Raw genomic sequence first — 14,607 nt, 5'->3', positions numbered from 1 at the left:
AATTCTTCTATTTTTGGTTGTGAGCCTAGCCTTTAACAGCTGAGCCATCTCTTTAGCCCTAAAAACAAATTCTTAAGCCAAGCACAGAGCCTTACACCTATCACACTGGGAAGGCAGAGCTCATGCTCAGCTCAGTCTACATACCTAGTTCCAGGACAGCCAGGGTTACAATAGACTTTTTAAAAGACCAGAAAAGGGGTTGGGGATTTAGCTCAGTGGTAGAGCGCTTGCCTAGAAAGCTCAAGGCCCTGGATTTGGTCCCCAGCTCCAAAAAAAAAAAATGAAAAAAAAAAAAAAAAAGACCAGAAAAGATGATTTCACACTGCACATGTGAGCAGCACTAAGTAAACAGACATTCCTAATGCCACAGCTCCAACCATAAAGCTATTTCTGTTGCTACTTTATAACTATCATTTTGCTCCTGTTATGAATCATACTGTAAATACCCGATATGTGATTCCCCAAAAGGGGTTAAAAACCCATGAATTAAGACTCAGTAGATCACTAAAAAGGAAAGAGGTGATCAAGGTGGTCATGAAGATGTGGGAGAAGGATCTAGGGAAGCTGAGACATACATACATTCATTAACATACCAAAGGACAAACTCTTATACTGATAAGATACAACAGAGACCACCTAGTGCAGTCAGAGAATATCAGAGAATGCATGAAGGTACCAGGGAACTCTTAACTGTTTTCACTGTGCTAACAACACTCTGCTTTTATCAAAGTCAACACTTAAATAGAATCAAGAGGCAGAATGTTAACTGTACTTCAATAAAGAGAAGCCACAGGAACAAACCACGGAAAGAACTGTAACTTTAACTTAAGAGAGACACCAACCATTAAATGACATGAATGCATCTCAAATAAAACTGAAGGATATGTGTGCATGTACATACAAACACAAACACACAAACACACAAACAAACACACACACACACACACACACACACACACACACCCCAAATACCAAATAACAGGCCTTGAACTCAAGAGATCCAACTGCCTCAGGGATTAAAGGCATGTGCCACCACACCCAGCTCCTTTAAAAAAAAAAAAAATAATAATAATAATAATAATAATAATTTCACTTTGGGCCCACTGGCCTGGAACCTGTTAGGCATATATCAGGCTGGCCCTGAATTTGTAAGCTTTCCTCAACCTCAGCCTTCAGGATGCAGGGACTGTAGGTGTGGCTGTCTGCGGCTGCAGACTGGTTTGCTGTTTGGGTAGGTATTGTTTACAGCTCTGAGGATTTAACCAGAGCTTCACACACAAAGAGAAGCGATCTACAACCAAGCTCCATCTTTAGCACCATGGCTACTCAATGACACAAGTTTTGTTTCTGTTTTTGACACGGGCTTATGCTATGTATGGCAGGCCAGGCTGGCCTCCTCCATATGTGACCCTCCTCCTCAGCTGTCTAAATGGGATTGCAGCACCTACAATCTATGCACAGGCACCTGACCTGACACCTCCCTAAGAAGCTGGCTAGATGAAGCTCAAGAAATGAGAACAGAACTACTTCTCACAGGAATCAATACCAAAAGACACCAAATCTAAAAGCCAAATACATACACTAGTTTTTCATGCTAGGTTGTACAACAGTAATGATGGCTTTTCAATGTGGAAATACGTTGTACTGGAATACATTTTTAATAAATGTGTTATATTGGGCCGAAGAGATGGCTGAGTGGTTAAGCGCACTGACTGCTGCTCTTTCAGAAATCCTGAGTTCAATTCCCAGAAAACACACAGTGGCTCACAACCATATGTAATGGAGATCTAATGCCCTCTTCTGGTGTGTCTGAAGACAGCTACAGTGTATTTCTTTATAATAAATAAATAAACCTTTAAAAAATAAATGTGTTATGTTATATAGGGCGTTAGTGAGTAGTTGTTATCTTCTTTGCTAGTGGTTTATTGCTTGCTATTCTATATTTGCTCTATAATATGGAACAGGGATTAGATAAAAGCCCCGGTCACACACCCAATTCAGAATGGGCCATAAAGCAGAGAAGACCACCCATAGCATCCACCTTACACCTGGACCAGAAATGCTAAGAGTGCAGGTGCTGTGGGTAGCAGAGCTAACACACTTTGCAGGGCTAGAGATGGGTCAGCTAGAGAGATGGGTCAGCTCTTGCTGAGGACTGACATTCAGTTCCCAGTACTCATGATGCGCTCAACTGTCTACTCCAGTTCCAAGGGACCTGACTCTTCTGACCTCTAAAGACTCCAGGTTTGTTCATGCACATACATTCAGGCAAACCAATCATACATACAAAATAAAAGTTAATTTCAAAAAGACGTTTTGTTTTGCAAAGGGAGCAAGAACCTTGACCCCTGAAGACGAGAAGCAGAGTTTGGCCAGTAAGTGGACAATAACCAACTGAGAACACTGGACAGCTATGACGTTCAAACTATAACAGCAGTTGGCAGAACTCTTTAGGAACCTTCAAAGGCCACCGAACATTTGAAACGAGTTGAAAAAGGGAAAATGTTCCAAAAAACAAACAAAGCAGAAACCTTTGGGCCACTGCCACCCTGAGGACAAATGAACCATTTCTCAATGACTTGTGATAAAAAGTGGACTGGCAGCAAGAACTTCAAACCAAGCCTGCACTAGTCTGGTCTCATCCACAACTACCTTCTCAACAGTGAAACTCACATCTGAGAAGCCCAGAAAATACATGAGATGCAACAAAAATTCTCCACGCTAATAAACCCCACACCTACAGCAGCATTTGCAAGTTATGTTACACTAAGCTATGAATGTGGCCTTGTCAACCACAATCACCCAACTTCCTGCCAACCAACCACCGCTTGCCAAGCATCTTAACTCGGCAGTAAGAGCACCGCTGCTCTCCCAGGCTCAAGACATGGCGTCCACAGACGCTCCCAACCATCTGTGACTACAGTCCCAGGGCATCTCACACCTTCTTCCCAACTCTGTGGGCACCAGGTATACATGTAGTGCAGACATACATGGAGAAAAACACCCAACACATAAACCACAATGGTCAATCTAGCTGGGTTTGGTGGCACACACCTTTTAACCCCAGTGCTCAGAGGCTGAGGCAGAAGATCTGAGAGTTCCAGTCTAGTCTACATAGCAGAACCTTATCTCAAAGTAAATATAAATATAAAATTAAGTTTTTAATGCTTTGAGCATGACGGTTCCTGCTTTGACTAATATAGGTATGTCTGCTAGAATCTATCTATGATCTACAATTCGTGGTCAATCCATTCTTAGTTCTTTTTGCACCAACCTGATAATTCAAAGGCTCTATAGGTTACAGCTTTTGGTTTTGTTTTTCCACAGTACTTGACAATAAAAATAAATAAAAATGACCCACACACTACTTAATAATATCTCACCCATTATATCATCAGGAGGCCCTGGGTTTGACCTCGACATCACACAGAATACACCTGGCATCAGTGTAGGTTGATGTCAAGGTGATACATGATTAGACAGCAGAGTGGGGCAGGGACAAAGCTTTTGTTTAAGGTGGGAGGAGGAGAGAGGAGAGGAATCAAGATGGAGACAACGCAGCAGAGGAAGATGATTCCGATCCGGGTGGTCTATATCTTTATTAATTGGCAGTGAATTTATTGTGTGGATGTATTGTGGATGAGTATTTAACATATAAATCTAATTGCTAAATTACAAGTTTCTGGAACTTTGATTCTACTGGGCTAAAGAGGACAGCGTGTGAAAGAAATGGCTGAAAGGCAGTTGGAGCATGGGAATCGGTTTTTTTGCCTATAGAGAATGAGAACACACAAGAGCCCACTGAATGAGGTTGTGTGTGTGTGTGTGTGTGTGGGTTGTGTGTGTGTGTGTGTGTGTGTGTGTGTGTGTGTGTGTGTGTGTGCGCGCACGCGCGCACTCACCAGGCATGGTAACTACCACCTAGAGGACCACTCAGAGTAACAGCCAGAGCAAGCGGATCCAGCTTGCCGGAACTGATAGAAAAATGTTCCTTTTTAAAATTTTTACCGCAACACATCAGCAATTGAAAGGCACAGCAGATAGCATCAAAAGTGGGAGCTCTTCTTCAGCTGCACAACCAGTTTGAGGTCAGCTTGGTTTACTTGAGACCATGTCTCAAAAGTGAAAATGAAGATAAAAATAAAGCATTAACTGAGATTGAAAAAGACAAACTTCATTTTTTAAATAAATAAATAAATAAATGCATTGCAATTTATTGTAATGAAGAATAACTGTGCAGGGTATGGTAATGCAGGCGCTCAGGAGGCAAAAATAAATATCTGTTGAGTTCAAGGGCAGCTGGTCAGAGCTACAGTGAGACCAGTGAGACGCTGTTGTCCTGCCTGATAAAGGGGTCAATCCCCTTGTCGCACACAAAGGGATATGTGCCATGAAATGCACACACACGTGAGTGTAGATACAGGCAGTAAATGGATAAAGTTAAGTGTTAAAAAGGCGAGAGAGGCTGCTCACCAACAACATCATTTGGGGGTCTCGCAGAGGACCCAGGTTTGGTTCCCAGCACCCACATGGTAGCTCACAATCACCCGTGACTCCAATGCCCTCCGTGACATGTGCTGCATAGTTGTTAGCACATACATATACATAAATACATAAATCTAAATGTCTTTATCATTTTTTTTTTAAGATTTATTCATTTATTATATATAAGTACACTGTAGCTGTCTTCAGATACACCAGAAGAGGGCATCAGATCCCATTACAGATGGTTGTGAGCCACCATGTGGTTGCTGGGAATTGAACTCATGACCTCTGGAAGAGCAGTCGGGTGCTCTTAACTGCTGAGCCATCTCTCCAGCCCGTCTTTATCATTTTTTTAAGAATATAAACTGGGGGTTGGGGATTTAGCTCAGTGGTAGAGCGGAGCGATTGCCTAGGATCGCAAGGCCCTGGGTTGGTCCCCAGCTCCGAAAAAAAAAAAAAAAAAAAAAAAAAAAAAAAAAAAAAGAATATCAACTGGGCCAGCCAAAATGTCTCAGCCGGTTTAGAGTACTCACCACCAACCCTCACACCCCAAGTCCCATCCCTGGATCCCACATGGTCAGAGGAGAATACTAACACTAACTTGTATGTGCACACTGACACTAAGTACATGTACACATACCAATAAAAGTGTATACACACATAAAAGTGTTTGCTGGTAAATAGTGGCACACCTTTAATTCCAGCAGTCAGGAAGCAAAGCCCAGCCAAGTTACAGAGCAAGTTCCAGGACTACCCAGTGAAAATAAATAAAATAGTATTTACAGACATACAGGCCAGATGTGGGAACACATGCATTTAATCCTAGCACTTCGGAGGCAGAGGACAGATCTCTAGAGTTCAAGGCCAGCCAGGTCTACATAATGAGTTCCAGGACAGGTAAAACCTCACGGTGAGACCTGCCTTCAAATAAATATATGCATACATACACGCATGTATGTAGAACCTTTTAGTAGAAGTAACTACATTAGAAAGGTCACAAGGGCCGAAATCCTAAAGTCTTTAAAAGGAAGTCTTGCTCTTGCCCTCAAAGCATTCAAAGTCAGCAGTGAACAAAACAGTACCCAGGGACCATCAACTACAAATACAAAGGTCCAGCCACCACTTACAGCCAGTGAGGAAACCGTATATTCTTACTGGGGTGAACCGATCATCAGACCATGTCTGTCCCCTTTTATACAACAAAGCTCAGTGCAAACTGAAGTACCCAAACATAGCCACACTATATTCAACACAGTACAAGGCCAACGGACCCTTAGAACCTGTTTCCAGAGCTGGAGTGGTACAAGTCCAGAACCAAACCATCTTGGGCTGTCTCTGGGCCCCTAACTAGACCCACCTGTATTTCACCTGTCTTCTTCATGGTGTTAGGTAAAATCCTTTCTGGAATGCTCAAGCAGACTCCACCTTTCTGTTTCTTTTTGCTTTTGGGATTTTGGTTTGGTTTTTTTGTTTGGTCTGGTTTTTTCAAGACATGGTTTCTGTGTAACCCTGGCTGTCCTGGACCAGACTGTAACCACCTACGTTTCCACCCATGTACTAGAGAATTGCCTTTATGCCTTTACTCTATTGCTATAAAAATTTCCTGCAACTGTCAACAAATCTGGAAACATGGTACTTAGGATAACCTAAGTCTGAGCTCCCAGGCTGCAAAATGGGGGGGCGACACCAGCTGGGCTGTTTCTTTCTGCCATCAAGAACTGGTGAGGGGCTGGGGATTTAGCTCAGCGGTAGAGCGCTTACCTAGGAAGCGCAAGCCCCTGGGTTCGGTCCCCAGCTCCGAAAAAAAAAACCAAAAAAAAAAAAAAAAAGAACTGGTGAAACAATCCTATTCATATGGCCATGGTAAAGATGCAGAACTGTGAACTGGGGCTGTAGCTCAGTGGGAGAGCACTTGTGTAGAATGCACAAGGCCCAGGAGGTCAAAAGAAACAACCTCAAGACACTCAGCTGCTACAAAGCATCATCCTTTGGGGCTGAAGACATAACTCAAATGTTAAGGGCACTTCTTTTTTTTTATTTTTAAAGATTTATTTATTTATTATATATAAGTACACTGTAGCTGTCCTCAGACACACAGAAGAGGGCATCAGATCCCATTACAGATGGTTGTGAGCCCCCATGTGGTTGCTGGGATTTGAACTCAGGACCTCTGGAAGAACAGTCAGTGCTCTTAACCTCTGAGCCACCTCTCCAGCCCAAGGGCACTTCTTACTGCTCTCACAGACTTGGGTTCAGTTCATGGAAACCACATGGTGGCTCACAACCATCTGCTAGATCCAAAGAATTTCATGTCCTTTTCTGACATCCATGGGTTAACAGGAACATATGTTACACACACACACACACACACACACACACACACACACCCTATGCAGGCAAAGCACTCATACACATGAAAATAGATCTTTTTAATGACTTTTTTTTTTTTTTCGGAGCTGGGGACCCGAACCCAGGGCCTTGCGCTTCCTAGGCAAGCGCTCTACCACTGAGCTAAATCCCCATCCCCTTAATGACTTTTTTTATGAGTGTCATCTAAATGACGATCATTTTCTAATTTTAAAATATTAGGTCTATTCAACAATAAGACTTAAATCCTAATGTATCTTTTACTTAAAAACTAAAGAAATTAGAAGGAAAACACATAAATTCACAACCCTACTTTATAGAAAGCAACAGAACAAAAAAAATCATATGCAAAGAAACAAAAGGACCTTTATCCTGAAGTCACAGACCTCAGTGACCGGTGAGCCTGTGCAAACGAAGCAGCCCAGCCAAGGCCAAGTGACTCAGGACTGTCATGCCTTTCTCAGCACCAGGCACAAACGCAGCTTGGTTCTTATCCATGTTTTAGTGATCCAATCGGGTACCCTTCCTTGATTCAGATAATACATTCATAAACATTTGTTATCTTAAGACCCTACGAATGTAAACTAAAATGATACCATGTCTAGCTGCAACTACAAATACTGATGACTTTAATCAACATTCAGGAGTCAAAAGCAGACAGATCCTGGAGTTCCAGGCCAGCCAGAGCTACAAAGTAAGCTGTATTGACTACACATGCACATCTTTTTAAAAAAGATTTACTCATACTTTATGGGCATTGGTATTTTGCATGCAGGTATGTCTGTGTAAAGATATCAGATCCCCTGTAACTGAAATTAGACAGTTGTGAGCTGCCACATGGGTGTTGAGAATTTAACCCAGACCCTTTGGAAAGAGCAGCTAGTACTCCCATATGCTGAGCCTCTCCCCAGGCCCTACATGCACATCTTAAAGCTGCTTCTTTGGCGTAAGTTATTACAAGACCTGTTACACAGAACAAACCTGGTAGGGGCCTGGCAAAGTGGCACACACCTAAAATGCCAACATGCAAGGACAAATCAAAGTTTCAAGGCTAGCCTGGTCTACATCTAGAGCTCCAAATGAGCCAGGACTACTGAGAGACAGGAAGAAGATGAGATGGGAAAACACGAAGAAAGGATGGTGAATAAAGGAAAAGAAAAGCAAGTCAGAACGGGACACCATTGAACTAATGTGCCAAAGAGTAAAAGAGGACTGGAAAGATGGCTCACTAGTTAAGAGCATATGATACTCTTGCAAAAGACCAAAGTTCAATACCCAGCACCTACACTGGACAAGATCATACCTGCCAATAACTCCAGCTCCAGGAGATCCAGTATCTCTGGCCTCAGAGGGACGTGAACTCGTGGGCATATACAGACGTATACATAATATTTAAAACTTTTGTTTCTATATATAGGTGTTCTATCTGCATACTCTATGCACATGTGTCAGGTGCCCTTGAAAGACAGAAGACGACATGGGATCCTAAGACTGGAGATAAAGACAGTAACAAGGGGGCTGGATAGATGGCTCAGCGGTTAACAGCACTGACTGCTCTTCCAAAGGTCCAGGGTTCAATTCTCAGCAACCACCTGGTGGCTCACAACCATCTGTAATGGGATCTGACGCCCTCTTCTGGTGTGTCTGAAGACAGCTGCAGTGTATTCACATACATGAAATAAATCTTTAATTAAAAAAAAAAAAGTTATGAACTGCTAGGTGGGTCCTGGGAATGGAACCCATGTCCTACTGAAAAAGCAGCCAATTCTCTTAACCACTGAATCATCACCCAAAGATATACTTTTTTTCTTAAAAAGAATTACTAGACAGATAAAACATTTCTAATTTGGGGTTGGGGATTTAGCTCAGTGGTAGAGCGCTTGCCTAGAAAGCGCAAGGCCCTGGGTTCAGTCCTCAGCTCCGAAAAAAAGAAAGAAAAAAAAAAGATTTCTAATTTAAGGTGTAAGAAAAACTGCAATGAGCCAGCCTATCACGATAATACACTCTTCTAATCTAAGGACTGGCAGGCGAGCCAGAGCTGCCCGGGCTCAGGCGTGTTACACTGCAGTTACACCGTAAGGATCAACTGCTTCCTCTTACTGGTTAAGGAAGATGCCACCTTATATAAAAATGCTGTTTGAGGCCATGAGATGGGTCAACAAGGAAGGAGCTAGGAACACACATGGAAGAAGACAGACTCTTAACAAGTTGTCCTCTGATCTGCATTTGCACTGTGGCATGCACACCCATTCGCATACACAAAAGAGGTGTGTCAACATTCAACCTGATCTGCAGCACAGGGAGAGACAGACAGACAGATCTCCTAACCCTCTCCCCTCTCCCCTCTCCCCTCTCCCCTCTCCACGTTGATTGGTTCCAAAACAGACTCTAGCTCATATTGGCCAACCAATCACCTCTGCCTACAGACAAGACGAACTCTGTTCCTTTCCTCAGTGAAGCCCTCACCTTTACACACCTAGCCATTCTCAAGTCTCATGTTCAGCTCCAGAATTCTATTCCCTCTCCCTTACTATTTATAGATCATGAAGAGTCAATTAAATTCTATGAATTCCCAGGCCTGTTAACAAAGAGCTTTACACTGACAGAAATCTACACTCAGTTCCTGAAAGAGTACTCTTCCTCCTAAGTACAAGTCAGACAAACAGCACAGGCACAAATGTCAACTGCAGGGCAGTATCATAAAGCTAGGCTAGAACCAACTGGAAAGCCTTTTAATTTCTAGTGCCCACACGCACTGTAACAGACTGTAACTTGGTGACCACTGTGGACATCCAGAATGTTTAAGTCCCACCAAATGATTCTTATCAAAGGATTAGAACCACCAAGGAAAAGGAACACGAGAAATATGTATGAGCAAACAATTAGACAGTACAGAAAAAAAAACTATTAAAGTTTTTACACTGGGGGACCTGCAGTTGGGTAATGAATATTTTAAAAAGGCTTTTAAGATTATACTCAAACCAAGTATTGTGTAAGCCCAACAGTTTTTGAACTGGGGGCAAGAAGATCAAGAGCTTGACAGAGGTCATCCTCAGCTACATATTTCGAAGTCAGGTAGCCTGGGCTACATGAGACCCTGCCTTAAGCCTGCAAAAATGTTATGAAGGCATTTGGGGAACCAGAAGAAAACATCCACACAGAATCTGTGATACAGGCACTCAGGAAGTTCCACTTTGGCTGTGCTAAGCTGAACCTGCACTGTACCCCTTGAAAAGAAATGGTCCTTTTATCGAGGCATGGGGGCATACCCGTTAACCTCAGCACATTAGGGCAGAAGTAGGAGCTCAAGGCTAGCCTGAGCTTCGTGAAACATCTCAACACAAAGAACAGTAAGAACTTAGGATACACATAAATGTGTAGAGTCTGCTTCAAATATTCCAGGTGGGGCTAACAAAGAGGGCTCAGGGAGTAAAGAGGACTACTATGAAGCCTATAATGCCCCAAGTTCAATCCCTGAGACCCAATGGTGGAGTTGCCCTCACCCACTCAAACACCTTCCCACCACACACCAAATGAATGTAATTTAAATTTATTTATTTATTATATATAAGTACACTGTAGCTGTCTTCAGAAACCAGAAGAGGGCATCAGATCGAATTACAGATTGTTGTGAGCCACCATGTGTTTGCTGGGATTTGAACTCAGGACCTCTGGAAGAGCAGTCAGTGCTCTTAACCACTGAGCCATCTCTCCAGCCCCAAATGAATGTAATTTACACAATATAACTAACAGGAGGGGTAGAGACGACTCGAAGTAAAAGCACCAGGACCCACCCTGGAAGAACCACCGACTCTGAACTGCCCTCTGACCACCACATTAACTCCCAGGGCATTCGCTCTAGTGTCTACCACACACACAACTCCAGCAGTTACAAGAAATACTTTATGGACCATGCTTAAAAAGGAACTCAATGGGGTCAGAGAACACTAGCCAACAGGAGCCTCAATGGATGAGAACCAACAAAGCTCTTGAGTAATCACTGGGTAACGGTAGCTGGTGCGTGGGTCAGCGTTCCACTCACCTGTGGGAAATTTTTTCTGATGGGAATTAGAATGTCTCAAATGGAAACGTAAACACAGCAAATGGTAAACTGCAATCTATGACTGTAGGGGCAACTCCCATTTTGTGTATGCTTCAAATAACACACTCTAAATACTAAAGAAAACTAATGGGCTGGAGAGATGGCTCAGAGGTTAAGAGCACTGACTGCTCTTCCAGAGGTCCTGAGTTCAATTCCCAGCAACCACATGGTGGCTCACAACCATCTGTAATTGGATCTGATGCCCTCTTCTGGTGTGTGTGAAGACAGCTACAGTGTACTCACATAAATAAAATAAATAAATCTTTATTAAAAAAAAAAAAAAAGAAAGAAAGAAAACTAATATTTGAAGTCTAGAAGCTATACATACATTCTCGAAAGAAACCAGTAATACTTCAGGGCCAGTGAGATGGCTCAGTGAGTAAAGGCACTTGCTGGAGACCCACCTGGGCCACCCCCATAAGTGCACCTTATCCTCAACCATCAGGGGAAAGGAAGGGGGTGAGGAAATGATACCCTAGCAGTGACCAGCCAGGTGACAAGCAGTGTGAGCTGTTCAGTCATGACAGAAGACAGTTCTTCAGACCTATGCGGCTGGCCATCCTCAGGAACAGAATCCTATCTATGTGTGTCTTAACTTCTCCCCAGTAGGACAGCCATGTCCTCAACAGCTTCGGCATTCTTCCTTCAAAGGCTGTTTTTATATCAACAGAAGTAAAACTGAGACAAACTACTTACAGGTTCCCTAGGTTTTCAAAAGGAGCACCAGGAGGTAGACTGGAAGGAGGTGTGGCTACAAAGTTTATCTCTGCCTCATCAGGCTCCAACTCAGTAGCTGAGCTTTCCTGGAGCTTTTCCTCTGTAAATCAGAGTCTCTGTGCAGTAGAAAAGGTGTGTGGTTAACCCTACTGTGGGTACAGCACTAGGAGACACCTTGGACTCACACTCCAGCATGCCCCCATCCTACAAGCCTTTTAAAAGTTCAAACCTAAGAAAACAAATTTAGCTGGGCACACATTTAATCTCAGCACTTGGGAAGCAGAGGCAGGTGGATCTCTGTGAATTTGAGGCCAGCCTGGTCTACAAAACAAGTTCCAGAACAGCCAGGGCTACAAAGAGAAACACTGGGAAAAAAAAATCGGGGGGGAGGGGGGGTCAGAGAGAGGGAAAAGAAAAACTACACAAAGGAAACCCTGTCTCAAAAAACCAAACAAGAAAAAATAAAAAGGCACTGCATGCCTGGACATCTATGCCATGGCCTGAGGGTGGGTGGCAGAGGCTCCCCTGTGGAAGTTCTCTCCCTCCTCCACTCAGGGTCCCCAGGAGTAAGCGCACATGTTAGGGGTAACAGGAAATAGTTTCATAGATGGTAAGTCATCTTACCAGCCTGAGCATTTGCTCCTTAAAAATAACTCAAAAGACAAATAAACCAGCAACCCTGCTCTACTCAGCAGCTGGACCTGTCATAGCCAGCACCTGGCTGAGGAAAGAACAGTCGTCCTCAGCCTCCCTGGGGCTGCGGGGCTGCGACCCTGAGGCCCTTTATACAGTTAATGTTGTGGTGACCCTAAACCACAAAATTATTTTCATTGCTACTTCACTGTAGTTTTACTACTGTTATGAACTGCAATGTAAATATCTGATATGCAACCCCCTAAAGGGGTGGCGACCACTGCTGTGGGGCTCTTGGCCTGCACTATTGAGCACTCTAGTTAAATCCCTAGTCCTGAAACAAGGTGTCTAGACTTAACTACTCCCATACATGACAGACCCCCCTGGCTAACGTTTTGTTCACAGCAGGTCTTAGACACATGGTAAGGCCAGTGAGATGGAGCTCTCCTGTAATCCCAGCCCAGCATCAGTGTTAAATGAAGCAGGACTGCAAGTCAAAGCCAAACGGGTCTCTGTAATCAGAAACCAATAGCACACCGTTCTCAACCTCTGCAGTGAGCATGCTCAGTGTGGGTTAGCAAGTCTTCTGTTTCATCTTAAAGTCGTCAACTATGTGTTCCTAGAACATTTGTGCCCCATTAACGAGAAACAAGTCCCCAAAACCTCTGTTCACTGGATAAAACTGAATTATACACAAGAACCTCTAAGCAAGCATAGGGAGAAGGCAGCAAAGGGAAACAAACGTAACCCACATGTTAACCACTCTTCAAGAAAAGAAAGGTAAGCACACACCTTTAGCCCAAGCTCTCAGAAGCAGGATCTTGAGTTCAAGGCCAGCCTGCTCTAAGCTCAAGGCAAGCCAGAGATACGTAATGACACCCTGTCTCAAAAAATAAGTACATGGACTGACTGATGGACGTCAACCTAAAGTCTGAACCGCTACCTGCATACAGCAAGATCAAGTGTGAGCCAACATTTAGAAACATACAGGCTGGGGAAGCAGAGGTGCCGCACTGCCATATTCATCAAGCAGAACTTTGTGCGAGCCTACAGTGGGGGGGCACAGTGAGGAGCCATTTCTCCACCTTAGAAGACTAAGGACTCCTCTATTCCTAGGAAACAAGTGGTCTGAAGGTCTGGGCGGGGCAGAAGAGAGACCAATGAGAGCTCGAGTTACAAGTCGGAACGGAGAGCGATGAGAGCGCCCCTCTGAGTGGCTGGCGGCTGTACCTGGAGCCCCAGCCCGGCCGCGAGCCAGGGGCGCCCCCGCCTGCGCCCGGCGCCGCCCCCAGGACCGTTTTCAGCCAAATCCGCCCCCGCCCCGCCAGCGCGAGCCCTCGGGGGGTCGGGCCCGTCGCCCCGGGCCGCCCGGCCACCGTGGGCCCCCCCGGGCGCGGCCCCGTGGCGCCCGCACGGGAGCAGAGATGCCCAGCTGGGGGCGCGGGCGCGCAGGAGGACGCGGGCTGCTCACCAATTCCTCGTAGCTCCTGTTGTGCTCGTTGCCCTCCCAGTCCAACCTCTTCGGCAACAGCTGGAAAGAGACATGAAAGGCGTCCGGGTGACCACCGCGGCCGGGAGGCCGGGCGGGACCGGGACGCGGGGACGGGGACGCGGGGCGGCGGACCGACCTGGTACTGCTCCAGCTCCTGCACCAGCACCTGCGGCAGAGAAGACGCGCGGTCAGACCCCGTCCGCTGCCCCGCTCAACCCCAGTTCACTCGCCCGCTCGCCCGCCACCCAGCTGGCCCGCACTCACCTGCGCCGCTCGGCGACACGGGCCAGCTGAGAGGTAGCGGGCGATGAGGAAGTACAGCTCTGCGGGGAGAAGACAGGGACGGTCAGCGGCGGCCGCGCGACACCGGGCAGGGGACGCGCGGCCGCGTCTTACCCGACTCGATGAGAGGCACCGGACGTCGGGCTGGCGAAGGCTCCGCCATGGCGGGGCGCCGGGCGGGAGCGAGCGAGCGACCGAGGGAGCGGAGCGTGTAGGCCGCGCCGAGGCCTGACCGGGCCGGCGTACCCCCAGATCTCAGGCGCGCGCCGCCGCCGCCATGCCGTGCGCGCCGCGCACCGACGCGTCCGCGGCAGGAAGTAGCGCGGAGCGGAGGGGCGGGGAGCGAAGTAGTCCCCCCGCGGGGAGCCGGCGGCGTGGCACGACGCGGATGTGGCTGGCGCCCTTGCGGGGAGGCGGGCCTCGCCTCGGCGTCCTGCGCGTCGGGGACGTGAAGCGCAAGGGGTGGCGAGCTAGTCGGGGCTGCTGCGTCCGCGGAGCGGGGCGGGGGTCTGGGACGCGCGTGGCTGGA

General features: G+C 46.0%; 1 protein-coding gene across 1 annotated transcript in view; it reads right to left on the bottom strand.

The window, feature by feature from the left end:
* Brwd1 (bromodomain and WD repeat domain containing 1) overlaps positions 1 to 14,348 on the bottom strand; it is a 93,275-nt gene extending 78,927 nt beyond the window's left edge. The window contains exons 1-4 of the mRNA XM_032900371.1: positions 14,193 to 14,348; positions 14,061 to 14,119; positions 13,933 to 13,962; positions 13,776 to 13,835 (exon numbers count right to left, since the gene is read on the bottom strand). Coding sequence (XP_032756262.1) covers positions 13,776 to 13,835; positions 13,933 to 13,962; positions 14,061 to 14,119; positions 14,193 to 14,241 — 198 coding nt within the window. The 5' untranslated portion in view covers positions 14,242 to 14,348. The remainder of the gene's footprint in view (positions 1 to 13,775; positions 13,836 to 13,932; positions 13,963 to 14,060; positions 14,120 to 14,192) is intronic.
* Positions 14,349 to 14,607: the final 259 nt, after the last annotated feature.

Source organism: Rattus rattus, chromosome 4 (assembly GCF_011064425.1).
Source record: "Rattus rattus isolate New Zealand chromosome 4, Rrattus_CSIRO_v1, whole genome shotgun sequence".
Classification (NCBI taxonomy): Eukaryota; Metazoa; Chordata; class Mammalia; order Rodentia; family Muridae; genus Rattus; species Rattus rattus.
Note: the sequence above shows the minus strand (reverse complement) of the source record. Positions and strands in the feature narration are given on the sequence as shown.